Source organism: Lissotriton helveticus, chromosome 3_1 (genome assembly GCF_964261635.1).
Source record: "Lissotriton helveticus chromosome 3_1, aLisHel1.1, whole genome shotgun sequence".
In the NCBI taxonomy this organism is placed as follows: domain Eukaryota; kingdom Metazoa; phylum Chordata; class Amphibia; order Caudata; family Salamandridae; genus Lissotriton; species Lissotriton helveticus.
The window spans coordinates 1,019,186,888-1,019,209,434 of NC_136061.1; the positions used below are offsets into that span (position 1 = coordinate 1,019,186,888).

Consider the following 22,547-nt stretch of genomic DNA (forward strand, 5'->3'; position numbering starts at 1 on the left):
ATAAGGTGACTCAGTATCCAATTTAGATATGTACCTAAGGTACATGGAATCCATTTTACAGAGAGAGCAGTAGGCCTGGGGTCCTGAATAGCAGGGCCCTAGGTCAACTAAGTCAGAAAACCAGCAAAACACCAGGCAAAAAGTTGGGGGCAACCATAGTCAGGGATCTACCTTCCTACAGGCTTTCTTCCCATCCTAGACCTGTGCCATCTCAATCTTTTCCTGAAAAAGGAGAAATTCACAATGCTCATGCTGGCTCAAGTACTGTCTGCCATGGACCCGGGAGACTGGATGGTTGCGTTGGACATGCAGGACACATATTTCCACAACCCTGTCCTGCCTGCCCACAGATGTTACTTGAAGGGTCACAGTGGGCCTTGGACACTTTCAGATTGCTGTGCCTTCCTTTGGCCTTACCAGCGCCCCTCGAGTGTTCACCAAGATGGTGGCAGTGGTTGCAGCACATCTGGGGAGGTCAGGAGTTTGTCTTCCCCTACCCTGCCGATTGGCAGTTGAAGGCGGGCTTGCCACAAGCAGTCACCCCTCACCTCCAGTCTTCGGTGAACCTCCTGCTCTCGCTGGGAGTCACAGATGCTCCCTTTCATTATAGCTGTTCTGGACAGTGTGCAGTTTCAGGCCTATCCTCCAGAGTGGCGAGACCGGGATATTCAGGCTATGATACCGATGTCTCAGCCTTTATTCTGAATTTTGGTGAGAATGACCCAGAGGCTGTTGGGCCTCATGGCCTCCTGCAACCTGCCTGTAACGCATGCCTATTGCCATATGCAGGCTCTACAGTGTGGCCTGAAGTTTCAGTGAGCACAGCATCAGGTGAATCTCTCCAACATGGTCCAGATCTCGGAGGGAATTGCAGTTGTGTCTGACAAACCACTATTGGGACAGTGGCAGACCTTTCTTCCTATCCCTATCAGATCTGACTGTAGTGACCGATGTGTCACTCATTGGCTCGATTGGCCATCTAGTAGAGGTAGAGATCAGAGGACTATGGTTTACGGTGAAGCCCGAGCTTCACATCAACCTGTTGGAACTTCGAGCTATCCTCTGGGCATTAAAAGCCTCTCTTCCTTTGATCAAGAGAAGGTTGGTGCAGGTGTTAGCAAACAATAATACCGCCATGTGGTACTACAACATACAGGTCGGGGTGGACCGTGGACCCTTTGTCAAGAGGCTCTGTGTCTCTGGACATGACTGAATCACCAGGGCATTTGACTGGTGTTTCCACACCTGGGGGACTCTCTGAACGCCAGGGTGGACAAACTCAGCCGAGAATGCCAAGCAGATCACGAATGGGAGTCTCCATCTGAAGATGGTGCAAGGTCTCTTTCAAGAGTGGGTAGAGCCTTGGCTAGATTTTTTCACCACGGCCAAGAACATGCAATGTCTGCAGTTTTGCGCGCTCGATTTTCCAAAGAGGCTACCGCTCGGAGATGCTTTTAGTTTCAAGTTGAACTCTAGCCTCCACTACTCCTTCACCAACACCACTCCGGCCCAAGGCTCTCAAGAAGGTCAGGAATGACCGGGCCCAAGTAATTCTTTTGGTTCCAGATTGGGCACGAATAGTGTGGCATCCCGGCCTGTTAAGCATAGCCATCGGTCCCCTGATCAGACTGCTTCTTCCAGAAGATCTTCTGTCGTATCAACAGGGGAGGGTCCTGCACACAAACTTGCGCAACCTTCACCTTCATACATGGAGATTGAACGGCAACAGTTGACAGTAGCACACACCCACCGTGATACGTGACGGCCAGAGACCGTCCTTAGCACTGAAGGGGTTAAAGGCTACTTAACAGCGTTTCAACATTTTTGCGGGTGCCGGACCAACTTTCTTTGTTTAAGTCACCTGTTGTGGCTAGGTTTCTCAAAGTTTTGCAAAATATATTTCTTTCCAGGCAATTCATCATGCCCCAGTGGGACTTAAATTTCATGCCTACCTTTTTAATGTGCGTTCCCTTGGAGCTACTTCACGACTGCCCTCTCTGATTATTAACCATCAAGACTGCTTTCCTAGATCGGCCTGGAGGGTCAACGAATTGCAGGCTCTCTGTACACTCCTCCTACACCACCTTCTTTCTGGACAAGCTGTCACTCTGGACACGTGCCTCCTTCCTCCTGAAGGTTGCGACTCCTTTCCATGTAGGCCAGAACATCGCACTGCCTACTTTCTTAGCTCCAACTCACCTTTCAATAGAGGAGAGACTCTACCATCTGAACCCAAAAGGAGCCAAGAAACGGAAAGATGTGCAGAAACAGACCATCTCAAGATAGATAGTACTCTGTATAAAGATCTTCTACGTATTGGCCAAGAAGCTACCCCCTGAGGGCTTGTGTGCCCATTCCACCAGGGCCAAGGCTGCAACTACTGCATTAGCCCGAGGAGTCCGTGTCCTGTACATCTGCCAGGAAGCAACGTGGGCATCTCTGCACACCTTTACCAAGCACTACTGCCTGGTCACTCAGGCCTGTTGTGACGGGTACTTTGCCAGTTCTGTCCTGCAGGACTTTCTGGTTTGAATCCGCTTCTCAGACCCACCTCCGGGTAGGCATTGCTTGGGCATCTATTGTAAGGTAAGGAAATGGCGTCTAAAAGTCTTGCGCAATCAATCAAGGATTTATAAAGCAACAAATCACCTACAAGGGTCTATTGGCACTGGAGATGCTAACTGCTGCGTGGTGGCCAGTTCATTCGAATAGCCAGGTATTGAGTCCTTTCCTGATTTGCTGGAGCGATAAGGAGATCCTGAGGTGCATGGGAAGGTCGTTCCAGGCTTTGTCTGCCAGGTGTGAGTAGGAGTGTCCTTCGCTGTTGCCTGGGTGGATTGGGGAGTGTCTGCGAGGAAGAGAGAGGCAGATCGTAGGTGTCTGGTCGGTTGGTGGAAGGTCATGTGTTTGTTGTGCCAGGCTTTGAATGCACCGGTTAACATCTTGAACTGGCATCTCTTTTGGATCGGGGGCCAGCGTAACTTTTTGATGTGAGGTGTAATGTGAGTCCGTTTGAGTAGGTCAAGGATGAGTTTTACCACTGAGTTTTGTAGTTCTGTAGTCTCTTTAGGAGGTGTGCAGGGATTCCTACGTAGAGTGTTTTTCTGTAGTCCTGTATCAGACGAACAAGTTACTTACCTTCAGTAACGCCTTATATGGTGGATAATCTACCTAACAACAGATTACTCAGCGTCCATCTTCCACCCCATTCTGAGGCTTAGACTCCTGTATCAGTAACAGATGTCTCAAATTAGTTTCGGCACACAGTTTTTTCCAGTTTGTTATGTTGATCTGCGTCTGAGGGCACAGAAGAGTGAAAGACAAAGCTGATGCCAGTGTGCAGGAGTGGCACTGGAGCAATTGCAGTTTAAAAATCACAATCTAGTCTGGCTCTTGGTGTTATTCTAAAGGTGAGGGTTCTGCGGCTAGATAGTATATCTACCAGAAAGGGTGTTACTGAATATTAGTAGCTTGTTCCTCCACAACATTAAGTCCTCTCATTCACAGTGACTACATCACTGCATTCTTTTCTCAAAGAACAGCATGTTATTCCAAATCGGACCAAATATAAACCGTTCTTCCTTATAATGACATTTTCAACAATTATTTGGTTTGGGGGTACTTTCAATATGCATTGGTCGTTCAGTCCACTTGAATTCACTGTGTTAAGTGATCTGTATGCATGAAAATTCAATTAAACCAATTTATTTGTGAAAATAACTTGCTTGATCACTCCCAGTTTGGTTTACGCCAAGAACACAGTACGAAAACGGCACTCATCAAAGCCACAGAGGAGATCAGAGCGGTGATGGATGGAGGAGGCATGGCTGCCCTAGATCTGTCAGCCACTTTTAATACTGATAATCATTCCCTCTTGCAAAAGCAGCTCTAGAGTCTGGGGGTCAGGGGTACAGCACTGGCCCTACTGTCCGCCTTTCTCAAGGACAGGAGATTAACAGTTTCGGTTGATGGGTATCATTCTGAGCCGTATGCCCTCCCGTGCGGAGTACCACAGGGCTCCTCTCTGAGCCCTTCTCTTTTTACCGTATATGTTTCCAAACTGGCTCCTTTGATCCGGGACTTTGGGTTCAGTCTTACGCCGACGACACCCAGATTGCTGCATATAAAAATCAGGTCCCTCCTACTCCGCAATTTCAGAACTGTATGTGTACCATTAACCTATGGATGAGTACCCACTGTCTTAAACCCAATTCTGGAAAAACAGAGATCCTGATCTTTGGTAATATGCAGCCAAACTGGGGCAATCTGTGGTGGCCGGCACAGATGGGAGATCCACCAAAACCTGCGGTTAAGGCTAAGAGCCTGAGAGTGTGGTTTGACAACAAACCTTCGCTCTCCCAGCACACAAATGCAACTTCCCCCCACTTCCTTATCAAGAAAGTAAGGAAGAATCTTCCTTATATTCCCGTGGACACCAGAAAAACTGTAGTTACATCGCTGATTCAGTCTAAACTGGATTACTGTAACGGGCTGTACCTGAACATTCAGAAGCAGAGCTTAAAAAAGCTTCATATTGGACAGTAACCGTGCTGCTGTATTTTGTACAAACACCCCTAAGTGCAAATCTGTATCTAAAGAGATTCGCAGCCTGCATTGGCATCCTGTAGCACAACGCATTAAATTCAAGGCTCTGTGCCTGGCTTACAAAGCACTGAACCACACAGGCTCCTGTCTTTTTGCAAAACCTTTTTGCCTGCCTGATATGAACCGATCAAACATCTTCGCTCTACATGGGCTAAACTCCTGACAGTGCCCAGATTTTGAATATCGCACTGGGGTGGTAGCAGCTTTGGCTATGGCACCTCTAAACTCTGGAACACTCTTCCGAGTGAGCTCAGAAGGGCAAGCTCTCTCTCCACCTTCAGGAAAGGACTAAAATCCTGGTTGTTCCAGAACTAGACGTCTGAGCAGGCCTACTGTGTCCTCCGTGCCAAGACACCTCTGGGTATTCGTGTGCTCTATAAATCCCCGTAACATAAACATTAACAAGAACCCATCACATTCCGTTGTCTTTATGAATACAGATTAGTTTTCCAGCAAACAATGTAATGAATATGGTACTACCAGTAATAATGTTGAGACATTCCCAAGGTCATTGTGCCTCTTCATTGTTTTCTTTAATGTACAACCTTCAAATATTTACTGATATTGTGATGAACCCATGAATTAGCCATGTGACACAGAGTTTTTGATATGGAGTAAGTTGGGATAGCTCATATTCCTTTACAGAAACTAAGCTATAGGTTAGTCTTGTTTACACAGCACTTTCTGATGTACATCCATACAATAAGCTTCAAATATTTTATAGAGTTAATGCTACTGCTGAGCATGCTAGAGCGCAAACGCGACTATGTTTGTTTCCTTGTATTTCTTGTTTGGGAGGTGCCTGGCTCCCGATAGGGTGGGCGCCTTTGCTGGACGGTACCACCAACCTGTTTTACAAATTTTATTTGTTCTTACTCACTTTTAATTTGTTTTTAAACCTCTTTTACTAGTAGCATCAGCCCACAGGGGAGCCTGTGGGTGTTGCAGGGGTTGCTTGGCCCAAGTTAAAAAGCCCACTTTTCTTTGCCCACTTACTTATATCTTTCACGCTTTGGTGCAGAGGCTGGACACAACCCCTCCATAGATGGTACGTGTTCATAGACACTTTACGTCTGCGCCGCTGGCATGCCAAAGGCAAGCCCGTCTGCTCCCGGACCAGGGCCAGGGACCCTGGATCTTTTTTACGGGAGGAATAGACCTGCATCAAATACTCTGGCATGACACTCCATGCCTTAAGCACCCCATGCTCCTGCACTAAACTCTGCCCTTATTCGACAGCCCCTCCAGGTAGACTTTCTTACCTGCACTGCAATGAAATCATTTTGAGACCACCACTCTTGCTATCCTCCTCCAACGCAGGGCAACCCCTCTCAAAAACAATAAAGCCACGCTAAAGCTCGACCTTGTCAATGCACCGTCCTTACCCAAACACAAATATGAAATAGCCTACCTCATTGATGTTTCAAAGTTAGATGTTCTTCTTATGACTGAATCCTGGGGTGATGATGCGCCCGACACACATTTTGTAGTAGCAGTTCCCTCTGGGTTTTGAACTGTTTAGACTAAATAGACAGTTAAAAAGAGGTGGTGGCCTCGCTCTAATGTATCGCAGTTGGATTGACGCCCACCGCACTGCTGTTCCTTCCTCTGATTGCAAGGCATTTTTCTTTAAACTAGGTCTCCATAACCAGGAGATGTTTAACGGCGTGCTTCTATACTGACCCCCGGGGCCTAAAAGTACATTTCTGCATAACTTCCAATCTTTGATGGAATTGGCCTCCAATCCGATAACATTACTATTCTTGGCGACATCAACTTCCAGCTAGAATCCACTAATGATAAAGCCATCTTAGGCCCCCTAGAGATGTCTTCAGAGCTAGGTCTTAGACAACTCATCAGGGACTCCAAACATTCGGCCGGCCACACCCTAGATGGACTCTTCTCTAATAATACTGCCATCACTATCCTCAAGACACTTCGTCTTAGCTGGTCCGATCACCGAGCCATAATCTTTGAATATATGCTGCCCTCTAAGGGACTGGCCTTCTCTAAGCCAGCCAATTGGCACAAATTAGGCACTGTGACACTTTCCCATTGTCTAATACAGAGTCAACCTCACCTCCCTCTAGACACTAACTCATCAGCTTCTGCCTACACTTCCTGGCTTAATTCTACCTTCTCTAAACTAACTCCACTAACCACGTCCTGGAATAATAGAAGGGAACCATCTGCCCCGTGGTTCTCTGAAGCTTTTAGTTTAGAAAAGCAGGCCTGCAGAAGGCAAGAAAGGCACTGGCGAAATCACTACAATGCCCAAGAAAAACTGTTATACAAACTGGTGCTAGCTAAATACAAGACCCTGCTAATTAGCGGAAATAGCCTCTACTATACCCAAATGATCCAGAATGTATCCAAATCCAACAAGGAACTGTTTCAGTTTGTCACGAACCTTACTTCGGTCATGAAAAATAACTCGACCATCCCTAGTCAACAGTTCTGAGACACTCTGGCCTTTACTTTCAAAGATAAGGTTGATCAAATCTTTAACATATTTGACATCTCAATTTCCAAGGTTACAATTGAGCTGAGCCAGCATAATGTTCTTGGCTACCATTTTTGGACTTTACATCCACCACACCTAATCAAGAAGCTGCTCTCCTATTAGGAGCTAAATCAGGATCTCCTGATGACCCTTTGCCCTCTCAGCATTCTAAAACTTGCTCCAGAACCTATCTTCACCTACTTATCATCCTCGTTCAATCTAATGTTCTCACAAGGGGTGTTTCCCACCATGTGGAAACGGGCCTGTATCCTCCCTCTATTAAAAAAGGCCAATCTTGATATTAATTACCCCAACAACTATCGTCCCATCTCTAGGCTTCCTCTTCCAGCAAAAATCGCAGAAAGGACTATGAATTCTGAATTGTCAAAATTCATCCTTAACAACCATCTGTTGGACCCCAGCCAGTTAGGCTTTAGAGCTGATCACAGCACATAAACTCCCCTAATCAAAACCACAGAAGAAATAAGAATCCCCCTGAGCAATGGTGGCTCAGCTGCCTTTATTTTGCTGGACTTATCTGTGACATTCGATACAGTGGACCACAAGCTTCTGGTCCGCCGCTTGACTGCCTTAGGAGTCAAAGATAAGGCCCTTTCCCTCCTCTCATCCTTCCTCTCAGAGAGGACACAAACTTTGACGCTGGGTAAATTTGACTCTCTACCTTTCACACTGCCTTATGGGTTCCACATGGTTCTTCCTTGAGCCCAGCCTTGTTTAACATGTATGTTTCAGAACTAGCATCGTTATTAAAAGCTTCTTTTTGAATCCCACCTCCTGTGCTGATGACACCCAGTTAGTAGTAACAGCAGTTGATAAAGATTCTTCAGGTTCTGCAAGACTTCATGATTGCATGACTGCCATCGTCTCATGGATGAGTAAGCATTGACTAAAACTCAACTCTAGTAAAAACCGTGGAAATCCTGTTCGGAAACCTCTTCCCTGCATGGTCCCCAGTTTGGTGGCCTGACAGTTTAGGTCCCCCACCTTCCCCTGTGACAAAGGCCAAAAACTTGGGATTCATCATTGTTGATAAGCTCAGATTTGGAGCACAAGTATCTAAGGTAGTTTCCTCTTCCCTTCATACCCTCGGGATGATAAGGAAAATCCTCCCTTTCGTTCCCTGCAAGACCAGGAAAATCGTGATTACAGCATTAGTCCTCTCAAAATTGGACTACTGTAACGGACTGTACATGGATATACATGGATCTACAGGGAAAATTGATTAGAAGGCTCCAATTGGTCCAAAATGCAGCAGCTAGAATAATTCTGAATCTTTCTAAATTTCATTCCATCACCTCAGGAATTCGAGACCTCCTCTGGCTCCCAGTTTACAAGCAAATTAAATTCAAGGCCCTTTGTGTCTCCTAACCGACATCTGCGTTCGGCTTCAGCCAGAAGTATCGCCACTGCTAGATTAAAAAAAGTGAACTGGGGAGGAAGGAGTTTTGTCACCAGCACGGCCAGGCTATGGAACTCTCTCCCTCCACATCTCAGAGCTGCTTCCTATCTGCTCTAATTCAGGATGGACCATAACACGTGGCTGTTCAACAACTAATGGCTCTACTGTTAGTATGCTCAGACTTAGCAAGCGCCAAGACACCCACGAGTATTAGCGCACCATATACATTTTGTTAACATAACAAATTAAATGGCCCCAGGGCACTCTGTGATTTGAGCACATACAAGGAAAATTGCATTTCAAGTATAGCTTTGAGCTGCTCTTGTTCCTGCTTGTAGTAGCTTTGAAATGTTTCTTTCACAATTTCAAAATTCACATTCATAAGCTGTTTCAATGTTTCTAATTCTATTTTTTGCAACTGGAGCTTATTCGTTAGACCATTTCTAATATATTTTTCTAATGTTGTATAGGCCGACAGGAGCATTACCAATTCTCCGATCCACTGTTTTTTGCTAGTGGTCCTGCAACTTCTTTAGCGAACCTTCGATGACATTCATTTTTGTGAAAGTTCAAAATCCATGGTCCCTGAGATTCATCTGTTACCTCACTAAAAGTACAGTTCACAATTGGAGCATTCATTTTATAGCTATTGAAAACCCTTTTCCACTTACACATTGAAAAGTGTGAATATGAACTACAGGAAATGTTAATTCGCTGACATTATCAAAACCAAAGCATGGTGTTCGCTGGAGGGTGTCAGTCAGAAACATGAAGCTTTTAGGATAGTAACATACTGGAAAGAGAGTGCCTGTTCCCTGAACTTGCCGCTCTACAGTGACCCACACTCCACATAAAGGTGTCATAGTCCTCAATGTAAACCGCTAGTCAGTATTTTCCTCCAAACCACAGGTAAATAGATCTTTTGTGTCTAGAAAGAAACACACAAATCAGATGTGTTCAATTCTGTTTATAAAAATAAGTGTATGGGTCAATCCCCTATTTTGATGGTGCTTTGAAATAGGGGAATTTTGCAACAGATTCAGGTCCCACCTCGGAAAAAACTGTGTTCCCACTGATAATGCAGAAACCCCATCCTCATTTGAGATATATAAAAACCGATCAGCACTTCAGATTAACATAACAAGGCTCAGGGTTTATTTGTGTTAAGATGTAGATCTGCTGTGACAGCAAGTTCTTTATGGTGTTTTTATCCAAGTCACTTGCAAACGTCCTGGTGATAATGTTACCTAGGTCCAGAGGAAAAGTGTGTAGCTGGTTATAGGATTTCATAGCCCAGTGCTACCCCCTACACATCATTTTTCGGCAGTCAGCTGTTAACTTGACTGTAGACTCAATGGCATACTGCTCATTAACTATGTATATAGCATTGCCTGCCTTGCTTCATTGCACTCCCATTTAGTTCTTCAGTTTCTGCAGTGTTCACTGTGCACCATTTGCACTAAAACACAATCAAAGTAGCCAAATTATAAATGAGAGCAGGTGTCGGTTCTATCCTGACTTAAGTTCAGGGAGGCTTTGTGTAAGTTTCTATCGCACTTAAAACCTCAACCCAGATGTTTCACCAATTTATTGATGGCTCTCCACCACAGTAATTTCAAACCTGTAAATCTGTTCATCAATATACTTAATTGATCTATGATGAAGGTTTCAGATTTTGACATTTTGGAATCGGCATCTGGTAGATATCTGGTGCTTTGACTCAATAAACCTTTTGAGTATTCGGAGACAAGCATATGTGGTGATGCAGATGGGGTCAATGCAGTCTGTCATTACTATACTTAGTGATTGTTGAGCTATGGTAGGACCCCATTGCTCCTCATTTGGAGGTTGTTCTGAGTGCAACACAATTTATGATATTTTTGTCTGCTGCACAACCTGCAGCATTCCTAATAGCAGTACTGGATGAATTTAGAAGATGGGCCACATGATATGGCTTCAACAAGTCACCAAAAAACTGCCCGTTCTTACAAATTCCATGCAACAGTAGTATGATCGCCGGTCTTGTTCCTTCAGCCACATACCAGGCACACCATTCCCTGCAGGCAGGATCAAAGTCATTCTCTTCCAACTATCCAGATTTCACTAACCTCGAGTAGCCAGACATTCATGGGTCTGCCACTTCTTACAGCTCAATCAGACCTTGTTGCATAAATCTGCGATCAAGGCATGACTGATCAGGAGGGTTCTCCCCTACCAGAAGATCTTGCATATACATCTTCATGCCAAACAATATCTCATAAGGTGTATCGTTCGACTATAGATTCTCTAGCAACTTATTTAAAGCTATATGTGTGCTATATAGATTATTTAGCCAGGGTACAACATTACTTAGGATCTTTGCAGTCAAGGCTTGCTTATGTACAATAGTAGCACTCTCTACCATGTTGTTTGAACTAGGGCTAAAGGGATGTGAGAATTGAAGGTGTACTCACGCTGCGGTAAGTTCTTTTATTTATAGTTTAGAAGTTTGAGGTAGTAAAACTATTGTTGGCAGATGTTGCACTGTAGTACTTTTTGGCAAGTAATTTTGGACTTTAGTGGCCACTAATTGCGGTTGTGTAGTATAGACAGAGTAGCATCGATTTCTGTTTTTGCATCCCTCAGACATGGGTATGGAGCTCTCTTGCCACTAACCGGCAACGTTTCTCAGCCTTTTGACAGCAAATACCTCAAATGTTTCCTCCGGATTAAAATCCTTTTGCAGATGCTTTAAGGAAATGTCTCTGTTGGACACACTTGAAATGAAATGATGTGGTGTTTGGCCATATAAATCGAAGCAAGTGCTACCGCTGTTCTTCATGCACTCCAGAGCCATCATGGAGCGTGTTGCCAAGCTATATATGGCCAAGTGGGCAGGGATTTGCCAAAGCATTCCTTTTTTCCATCACGTAAGTCTGCTTACAGTGAAAGGTCTCGAAGCTATCCTCCCACGACTGTTTAGAGTCTCAGTGCCATACCCCAATATCAAACTAATTCTTATCATCAGAGAAAATCCTGATATAAATGAGGCTTCATTGGCTGATCCTGCAGAGGTCAAGGACTTCCATCTGTTGATGCAGTAGCCTCCGGGCCACTCCCCAAGGGTGAACTTGATACTGCAAACTTGGCGACTCCCACAGCTCTAAACTCAACACCTCCTAATGCTACACCTCAGACTATTGACCTAAAGGCTTATAGGCTGAAGCATGTAAAGGCGGTGTCTCCTGTTTCGTCAGAGGCTCCTTCAACACCAACATAGACACCCGCCTCAGTGTAGCTTTCAACACCAACATTGACAACGCCCTCAGGGTAGCCTTCAACACCAACATAGACACCGCCCTCTGGGTAGACTGCGCTGGCCTCAGAGCCTTCAAAGTCGGCACAGAATATTCTTGTGGGAAAAGATAGAGTGAAAGCATGTTTTGATGATGAACCCTTGTCAGAACATCTTCCTAAGGCTCAGAGATTCCATGGGACGAAACCATTTTTAATTTGAGTTTCCATGTGCTTGCAATGTCTGATAAGGGTTATGGTTGCCCAGAAGATGATGACTTGGAGGCTGATAACCTCCATGCCCACTATAACATTGACGTTGGCCTGTACTGTGATTTACAAAATGCATGTGGCCCGGAAACCTCATCCGAAGGGGTTAATCCTTACCACAACCCCCCCCCTTCGTAGGCTCTTTTTCTAGGTACTCACAGTGAAAGAGTGGGCGTGGTTAGTCACCTGTGGTTGGCGGACTGCAGGTGGAAACTATACCCACAAGCGATGGAGCGGATTGTTTCCAGATTAAGGCGTCCATATGTAGATCTCTTCACCACAGCTCAAAACAGGATGTATCCTTCGTTGTAGGCCACACACTTCCCTTTGAATTATTCCCTTTAGGTTCACCTGGTCTCAGGGCCTTCTTTATGTGTTTTCACCAATTCTGCTACGATCAATAGTCAGGCAGAATGTACAGGAGGATTGAGCACAATTGATTCTCGGATTTGGCAACAAGGATCTGGTGCACTGATTTGTTGGCATTCAACTTTTGGTCACCTCTTCCACTCCAGCACTGGGTGGACCTGCTCTAACGGTGGGATTGCCACGCTCTCCAATCCCCAAATGCTGTATCTGCACTTGTGCAGATTAAGCTGTGCCAGCTAGAATTATTTTGCCTAGTTGTCCAGTTGCAGGGATCATCTTGGGTGCCGGGAAACCTGCTATGAAATCCATTTATGCAGGTTGCTAAAACATAATGGCTAAGTGGTGTGAGTTGGAAGCCTAGACTCTTTTAAATCCCACTTGTCTATCATCCTGTGATTCTCTCTGTCTGTTGCTTAACAGGACCTATCAGTGGCTGCAATTCATGTAATTTGCTGGCCAGCCGTCTCTGTTTAGACCCCTACGGTGTTGCATTTTCTAAAAAGTTTTATATATTTGTGTCTTCCCACTCTAATCAGTGTTCCTCAGTGAGATTTGAATCTTGCATTGACTTTTATTTGCCAGTTAGTCTCCCAACCAAGTACTAACCAGGCCCAAACCAGCAGGCTTCTACGGTCAGACAAAATCGTTCACATTCAAGGTGGTATGGTGGGAAGCTTCCACATTCAAACCAATGCTTCTCACTTTGAAGACATTAATGTTGCTGGCGGTAACTTAAAATCGTAGTATCAGGGAAGTTAAGCTCTGTAAGAAATATGTGAAAGGTGGATAAACTATCAGCATAAGTTGGTTGTTCTTCCCTACCCATCCTTCCTACCAAGCTGGTGTCTGCTTTGGGCCTGTCTGTTACTCCTGGATCCTTCTTCCCTCCTCCTCTTCTCACTAAAGTAGAGGAGTGCTTATATAGGCTGAATCCCATACGTGATGTGTCCTGTTATATCAGTTGCACTCAGCATGATACAGTGCATGATCAGCTAATTTTGGTCTTCGCAGTAATAATAAAAGGCTAGGAGATGACCACGCACATTGTTTCTCAATGGTCAGCCTCTGTGTCAAGATCGGCTACAACTTACCCAAAAAAGATCCTGCAGAGGGCATTTGTTACCACACTAGTAGGGCCATGGTTGCTTCCACTGGTCTCATGATCTGGTGCCTGACATCTTGCTCGATCTTGTGGTCATTCCTGCATACATTTGACAAGCATTACTTTCTCACAGCTCAGACACACAGTGATGAGTACTCCTTTGCAGCTCATTCATATGAAGGGGAATTTGAGGGAAGATGTATGAGAAGAAAAAGTAACTTACTGTCACTAACAAATATCTATGTTGTTTCTGGTGAATACATAATTGTCCCACAGATTCCTCAGTGCCCTTCTCTCCAAGCCCCTCCCCAATACTTTACTTCTATGCATAATAAGATCCCCAGATTTGTAAACATTTTACATTTTGATTTTGTTGCTGCCATTGATGCTCTCTTGGTTTTTACTGCATGCCTCTGTGGGGCTCCGAAAGAGTACCAGAAACGAATGCCAGCTCGCTAGATGGTGTCTAAGACACTCCTTTGTCTGCTCATGTGGTGAGTGGAGTTGTTACTGAAACCGCCTGGCAGCACTCAAAAGCTATTGCTGGGGGGAAGGAGGTGAGGTTTTTCAGATTAGTCTGGCGACTGGAGGGATATTTCTGAAGTGTTAAATCTGGAGGAAGATTATTTATCCACCAGAAATATTGCAATCAAAGGTCATTAACTTTTTCCACACACTTAAACACTTTACTTTCCTACCACCTTTTCTGGTAGTTGTATTGTTTAATCACCTTATTTCCTGCACCCCAGAGACTGCGCTGGTAATTCTCAGAAACAAACATCAGATAACTTACAGCATGATGCCTTGCGAACTGAATCATCTTCACTTTTTAAAGTAAATATCAGATAGAGACGTCTAGCCGCAGATTCCTGAACTTAGAATATCCCCAGGCGTCAGACTGGATCCGGAAACCTTTTCCGCAGCAGGACCTCTGCGCGCCGGGGTCAGCGCCGCCCGGCTCTGCCCTAACGTCGTCCACGGACATGGCGTCAGTGGAACCATATATGCCTCTCCCGGCGTCCTGACATCAGTTTTCTTCTTTTCCGTGTCCGAGCACGGATCCTGGAAATACAGCATTTCCATGGCCTAGTTTTTGGGCCTTCTCGACGCCTTCGGTGGAACAGTGTGCAATGCCTTCCGGCTTTAAGGCTTGTGAAGCCTGTGCACGTCAGATGTCTGGCACTGACCGGCACCTCATTTGTATGTGGTGCCTCGACGTGCACCACGACTCTAAGGACTCTGACGACTGTCGGCGGATGATGCCTAAGTCCTTGAGGGAGCGTCGCATGAAATTGCTGGCCGCACGGCTGTCCGGTCCGGCTCCCTCCTGTCCCCACTCCTCTTCTCGGGATCGGGCTAGTTCCCGAGGTTGCTCCCGCAACCGCCGTGCGACAACAGGTAAGCGTAAGCACAGGCGTCACTTATGGAGTTCTTCTTCCGCTGCCCATGCCCCTGCCGCCCATTCCTTTTGCACTGAGCTGGGTAAGGGCAAACGGCAGCCTCACCCTCTGTATCCACCTTTTCCGGGTCTTGGGGCAATACGTGCCGAAATGGAGGCCTATTGTAAGACACTACAGGCTTGTTTCAAGTCGCCCACTCTCCCTGGTGCGCCTCCGGGTCCCACAGAGGTTGCAGGCACTCATGCCGGGTCCTCGTCTGCGGACGTTTCCCCGGGACCGGCTGTGTGTGTCGACTGATTCCGGAGCCGACGCGACACCACTAAGCCAGGGCCCAGCCAACCCCGTCAGTCAGCACATAGCAATGTGCGACTTCCTGCGCCGCAGACGATGCCCTGGTCGACACCGGGTACTACCCCAGGCTCGACGCCGGCTCCGGCATCTCTTGCTGTGGGATCGGTGTCCAGGTCGAGTCCTCTGTGGAGGACTTCGACATCCATGCAACGCCGATACGACATCGATCGACGTCTGGACCGGCGTTGAGTCCGACTCCCTTGGTGGTTGCTTCCCCTGACTCCACGGGCAGCAATAGGTCACTGCGACATCCATCGACGCAGCTACTTTCATTTACACCTCCTCATATGGAACCTGATGCTTCGCTGGACTCCCCTGATGAAGGGGCCAGGGTGCAAGTACCCTGTGTCGCTTGGCCTTCGGGTCAGTCTCCGGCTCCTCCCCTCATCATGTCCAGTGGTAGGATTAGCCTTCAACAGTCTCCTATTGACAGTTTGTTATCACCTACACGGATGGCAAATGAGCCTAGTGCTGCCTTCCCACACGCTATTCCTGGAGAGGCTGCTGTGCTTGGCTTTCAGCCTCCTATGGTGCCTTTGCTTTCTGATCCTTTATTAGATCTACTCCATTTGGAGCCTATTGAGGTTGAACCTTTGCTGCCCTTCCGGGATTCGTTACTTGACGACCTCCGTGGCACTTTGTCAAGGCCATCTTCTGGTGACCCCGTTGAGCACGCTATTGCTCGTAGGCACCGCCCTTCTCCCGGTGATCCTCTGTTTGTCTCTCCACCCGACTGCACAGGGCCTGGTTGTTTAGGCAGGTTTTAATTTGCAGTCTTCACCATCTTTGCCATCGTTACCTCCCACTATGGAATCTAGGTGGCGGGATGATTGTGGTTGCCTGCTTTTCGCCTCTGCTAGCGCAGGTGTCCAAGCCTTGAATACAGCCTGTGTGATCGCCCGCACATCCTGGGCTCTTTGGGACTCAGTTGCCACCTTCTCCCTTCTATTCCAGAAGGGCCATGGATGGAATTGCTCCGCCTTCATCTGCATGGTAGAAGCATGGTACAATTTTACATAAGGTCCCCTCTGGATGACACTGACTCTATGGGACGGGTCCTGGCTCATGCTGTGGCTTTACTCTGCCATGCTTGGCTGCGTGACAGTCGCTTTCCGGATCATGTTCGGGATGTGCTCAGGGATCTTTCATTTAATGGGGTAGATCTGTTTGACCACCACGCAGATTCGGCTGTCTCCCGTCTTTTGTCAGGGCTCAGATTAATCTTGTTGCCATATTCTCTGCATTATTTTCCAGTGCCCACCCTAATGCACAGGTTGGTTTTAGTTGCCGGTTACTGTTCATGGTTGGTTAGCTCCTTATCTGTTCGTTCGGCTCAGCCGTTTGGCTGCTTTTCTTCTTTTCAGTCCTCTGACTGTGCTTAGCCCAAGAGGACACCCCTACTGGGGATTTGCCTTACCTTATGTGGGGTATTAATGGCATTCGGTTCTGCCATTGCCTTGGTATGTTCCAATGGAGTCTCCGAGCACGCGTTCTGCTGGAAGTCACTTGTCGATTCCTACAGAGTTCCTAGTGTGACTTGCTTTATTGCACGTTGGGGTTCACAGTCTGTATTGCATCTGAATTTGACATAGGATCCATGCCGTGTGGTGTCTATCCCTCACGTCTGGTGAAACACTGGGTTGTAGCAATTCTTTTGCTACGAGGCATCCTATTTTCTGCTATGCGGCATACTTATTATTGTTCTTATTAATGCAACTTGGACATACAATCCCTTCTGGTTCGTCCTCCAAGCGAGGGGTTTAGCGGGTGTTCTCTGTTATCCATTGCCATAGACTTTTTCTGGCCGCGTGTGCTACAGCTGTGTCCATATTCCCTGCTCTTTCAGTAGGAGTGTTTCCACGCTTTGTTTGGCTTCATACTGTGTACCCTCTAAGGGCCTGTTTTCCTTTGAAATCACTCCTTGGGGTCTGGGACCTTACCATTTGTCCTTTTTCAAACCTACTACTTAGTAGTAGCCCAATATAGGGCCCCTGAGACTATAACCAGCTAAACGTGTAATTTGGGATATCTTTGTGGAGTTTTGTATGGGTTATGAATGGAATGTATATATATGTGTGTGTGAGTGGTATACGTGGTTTGTTCTCTACCTGAGTATAAATAGATTATGACTGTAGAAAATGTCTTATTTAAAAAACCTTTTTTGTATATAATATGAATATGTATTTTTTATAAAGACTATAAATGATTATGTTGCAATATGTCATTGTTTTCCTGGTTGAATAGCCCAGAATGAAATGTGTTGTGAAATAGAAAGTAATACTATTTAGGTATACTTTTTGGAATTCTCTGCTGCTTCCTGCCATTCTCTGAAATTAGGCGGTATGTTAATACATTATATGTTCCTTCCAGCTCTAGACCTGGTTTGTATGGTGTGAAATCTATTCACGCTTTTTCCCGCCATCCCGCTTTCCCCTTCTACATGGCCTTGTGGTTGTTACTGTCTTCGGCGGGCTTTTCCTGCAGGACTATTGGCTATGTCCAATTATGGATCTTTAATGGAGATTGCAACGTCTCCTTCTGGTGACGTCTTGTGGTTCACTCTCCTTACGCTAGTGTTCCGGATCTGTTCTCATTCACAGTTTTACTTTCCAGATTTTAACTTTCTTCCTCTGCCAGGCTGTTTTTTCCACAACCTTGTCTTCCTTTAACATTGATTGAGCCTACGCTCTTGCGGGGTGGCTCTTCAGAGCTCTGCTCTGTCTCACCTGTCAATTTCTTTTATTTTTCATTATTTTTGCACACTGTTTCCATATTCGCACAGTTTTTTGGTGATGGCTCCGCGTTCTGACGCGGAAAAGTTTCTCCGACGAAAACTGACATCAGTGCGCCGGGAGGGGCATATATGGCGGCATGTCCGTAGACAACGTCAGGGCGGAGCCGGGCGGCGCCGCCACCCGGCGCGGAGGTGCTGCTGTGGAAAAGTTTTCCGGATCCAGTCTGACGCCTGGGGATATTCTAAGTTAAGGAATCTGTGGCTAGACTATGTCTCTACCAGATACATCGTTACCGAAAGTAAGTAACTCGATCTTACTGTACATAAATTCAGAAACTGGGTGGTAGATTTTGGTTTCATAAACAAAATATCCAAGGTTTGGTTTCCGGCTGTAAAGTGTTATCAAAGAGAACTCTGGTGTATTCCCTGTAACAGATCAATTGGTATTCTATTTTTCAGCTTCTGAAAAGGATGACAGTTCAGAAGATATTTCCATGCCTAGCAGCCCACTTACAGAAGCTATTCAGCACAGTTCTGTCAGCACTTCAAATGGAGTCAGTTCAACTTCAATGGCAGAAGCAGTAGCAACGTCAGTTCTTACTCAGCTGGCAGACCAGAGCACAGAACCAATCCTATCACAGATCACAATGGGTTCCCCATCTTCCCAGTCACAGTCTTCTGGGAGTTGATTAGAACATACATATTTAATCAGTTCTTAGGAATGGACTTAATAACAGAGAATTGAGAAAAGACAAGTCTCCGCCGAAGAAAGAGTCATTGTTAAAAGTTGATTATTTTGAAGAAAGCAGCACTAAATTTACATTTCAATATTTAACATCACGAAGGTAGGAAAAGAGTAACTTTTCTTCGTCGGCCTGAAAAGACTTATTCATCAGATCTTTAACAAATGATTTGCTAGTTATTTTCTGTAAATTTTGTGTATACTGTGGATTATTTCCTTTGTAATTAGTTATTATTGTTTTAAAGGAAAACAGGAGTTGAATTTTTCATTCTCAGCTTGATTGTTTTTGTGACATTTATACCAAAGGTCTGCATGGTTTCTTTTGACACTTTATATGGTCATGAAGCACTAAGCAAGACAAAGTGGCGGTAACAGTCAATTTGCTTTTAATCGTTTTGCCTTTTATTACTTTGCACATTATGAAAGGAAAATATTGGAAGAATATGTTTGATTTGTGTTGCCTGATGTATTTTTTTACTTGCTACCTTTTTTTATGTAATTTTGCATTTGGTATCGAGATATACCATTTGGACTGACATGTATCACACGTTTGTTGTATTTCACATGCATCCAAACTACATTTTAAGCTCGATTTAATGTAGACACGATTTACATTTTTTAAAAGTGGGGGCCATTGTCAAAAATGGAAGATTATTCTGAAGGCGACATAAATTATGTTAGACTAATACAGTTAGTAATCCGATATTGTACAATGCAGGGCTAATATGAAATGTAGAGTAGCTTGTCAACGTTACTGTACTTGATGTTTTTTACCGTCTTGCTCACAGGTGATAGAGTGTTTACTCAAATGAAACGTCCTACTGCTGAAAGAAGCAGGAACACTTCTGGCAACTAAAAAAAAACTTACTTTTGTCAGTGTCTTGTATTTGCAAGCTATCTTGTACTTAATTCTCGTGTAAGCACTCTCATCTTTTAGTAGCAGAATTTTGATACCTTTCTTGTGCAGGAAAATTCACTATCTAACTTGGAAGCAATGTAATAATAATAATGTGTGTGTGTGTGTACGCGTGAATGGTTGTGTAGATTATGCCAGTACCTAATGCTTGAATGTTTAAAGATGCCTTCAATGTGATGCTGGCTCATAGTTGATTGCAACTTAAGATGTTATTTACTGTGCATACCTTGATGACTAACATTCCATGATGTAGTTGGGTTGAGAAGATAAAAATGATTGTAGGTACACTTTCTCAATATCCAATCATTTGTATGATATTGAGTCCACAAAATGTGCCATTATCTATTCTGGTTCTGCACTCGTGTTCAAAATGCAATATTTGAAATAGATGAGTTGTAAACTACGCTGGATTTGTGTTTCTAGTGTGTACAATAGCAAGATAGCAGAAACAATAGCAACCTTTAGCTTCCAGGTGGCTTTGACTGTGTAAATATTAAGCTGTAGAGTAGACCACTTGAGTACAACATCAATAGGTTTTCACAGGTTGTGTTACTTTCTGTGATATTATTTATTTACCAACATCTTAGTGCCATTGCTTTCGTATGGGGACAAGTTTCAATGTGAAAGATCCTTTTTTAGTAGAATTGGTCAAAGAAGCATAACGTATTGTACATATAAAACCTCCCTGTGAACAAAGAGGTTTATAATATTTCAAGTCGATTAAAAACTGTGTTAATGTTCGGGGCGTATACAAAATGGGGTTTCAACTGAGTTACTTTCTGCTCTGATTTGCAGATTTATTTCCATATAAATCGTTTTCTTTCATTTTTGGAGCTAATGCCTATTAAGATAAGCGACCAACAATAGCAGTGTACTGCAAATTGTCTAGCATACCAATGCCCCGAAAGGTAGAAAAAATTAATTATGTGGAGAACGTTGTAAATGTATTTTCATTGTAATCTTATGGTTTTGTTAAACCTAAATGGATAAATTATTCATTGTCAAAACAGTATATAACAAATGTTTCTGTAAACCTTATTTATATAATTAAAGTTCAGACTTGTTTCTGGAAAAATGGAAAGCTATTGCACCTGTAAAAACAATGATATATTCTAAGTGTAAGAAAAATGAAAGCAATTAAAGCACTTCATCATGAGGGTAGAACACATTCTTGATAGTTTCACCTGTGTTCAGCCAAGAAAGCAAACGGGTTGTTAAATGGCCATGATTTACATTTTATTACATCTGTCATGCAACGTGCTTTGAAATTTGAATCTCTGCATTTGTCATTTCACAAACTGTACAGTTTAATTTAATGTGCAGTTTGCATGAGAAAATTGTTTACGAGAATAAAATCTCTTTAAATTGTTTCTAGTGTATTGAAACCGATATTTTCCTGTCGGGCAAAAGCAATTGCGCCGTCCTGAGAACCGTGTTTCTTCTTTTAATTATTTAATTGAAAATAATGTTCTTCGAATGAATTTAGGTTTTCCTTCTTAAAGTTTATTTTACAGGTAATGACAACTTATGGTGGATGCATATAAACTAATAGCACGTGTAAAAAAAAAAAAAGTAAGCAGACTTGCAGCTTGCCATTCTTATTACACATTTTTCACCATCGCTTTTTATAACAATTGGACAGTGTGGCTCGAAATCGTTTTATATCCTTCTCACGCATCACTCATTTAACGTACCCAACTAATTAATCCTTTTTCACGGGTTTGCTGTTTTACAAAACAATGTCTAGAGTTTTTAAAATCCTGTTCATTAGTTTATCATTTATGGGCTGCACATGACCATAGAAAAGAAGGGGATTTAGTTGCCCTAGATACATTTCTGTTTCATTGTTATGTGATTATGTAGAATCACAGCAATCTAGTATCCACAGTCGAGGACAAAATCCAATCTGAAGGATCAGAGATATGCAATTTCAAATATTTTAGGTAAGTATAGCGCCTAAGAGCACAAACCGCCACTCTCGGTTATCTGGTTGTGCTAGACCCGGGGTAAGGCATAAGTTTCCCCCATCCACTATGATACAGGTTAGTCCAGCTGAAAAAGTTACCTTCTCAAAGTCCGGCGCACAGTCCAGTTTGTGGTGGACGAGGTCTTGAGGAGCAGGGAAAGCATTGCAGATAGTGGTCGCTGTACTGCAAAGAGTAGGCTGTGCGTCGCGGATGGTCATCGCTGTAGTACGAAGATCCTGTTGGGCACTGTGGATGGTCATTGCTAAAGCTTCACGTTGGCAGTCACTGCAGGCTGTCGATGCTGTAACGAGAAATGCAGACCTCGTATTGCCGGTCATCGCAGGCGGTCACTGTTGTGACACCGTCTGGTTCTCCGGAGCTTCGTGTTGGCGATCGGTGGGAGTGGCATGATCTCGGTGTGAACAAGCCTGTTCGCGGTCGTGAAGAACTCAGAACTTCAGGTTTTCTCCTTTTTCTTCAAGGACTGCACTCTGAAGCCAACCAAGGGCCCGACCTGGAAATGTGCCTCTTGGGGATCAGGGACTCAATCGAGCAGGGCCCAGGCTTGTCCAGGCATGTCCAGTGGCAGCAGGTCCATTGAGCAGTTGCTTTGAGACCTCTTGTGTCTCTGCAGCTCAGAACAGGAGGTCAGCCAGCTGATCCTTGGAGTCACTCTGCCTGGGATGAAGGGAGCAAGTCTAGTCTTCCTTCGCAGAGAGCAGGGCAAGCCTCAATCAGCAGGCAGTCCTCTGGCTGCAGAGAAGTCCTTCTTCTGTATCTGCCGGTTCAGAAGCGTACTGAAGAGCGGGACTGAGGGTTCTATTTTTATTCCCAGTGCCAGCTTTGAAGTGGAAGAAACTGCTGGAGTTTTCCCCCACAGATGGTTCTTGAATTT

General features: G+C 44.7%; 1 protein-coding gene across 2 annotated transcripts in view; it reads left to right on the forward strand.

Moving 5' to 3' along the window:
• The window catches only part of ATF2 (activating transcription factor 2), a 412,263-nt gene extending 391,208 nt beyond the window's left edge, over nucleotides 1–21,055 (forward strand). For both annotated transcript variants that reach the window (XM_078681532.1, XM_078681531.1), the window contains one exon: nucleotides 18,487–21,055. In XM_078681532.1, the coding sequence (XP_078537658.1) occupies nucleotides 18,487–18,716 (230 nt within the window). In that variant the 3' untranslated portion in view covers nucleotides 18,717–21,055. The remainder of the gene's footprint in view (nucleotides 1–18,486) is intronic.
• The last annotated feature ends 1,492 nt before the right edge of the window (nucleotides 21,056–22,547 follow it).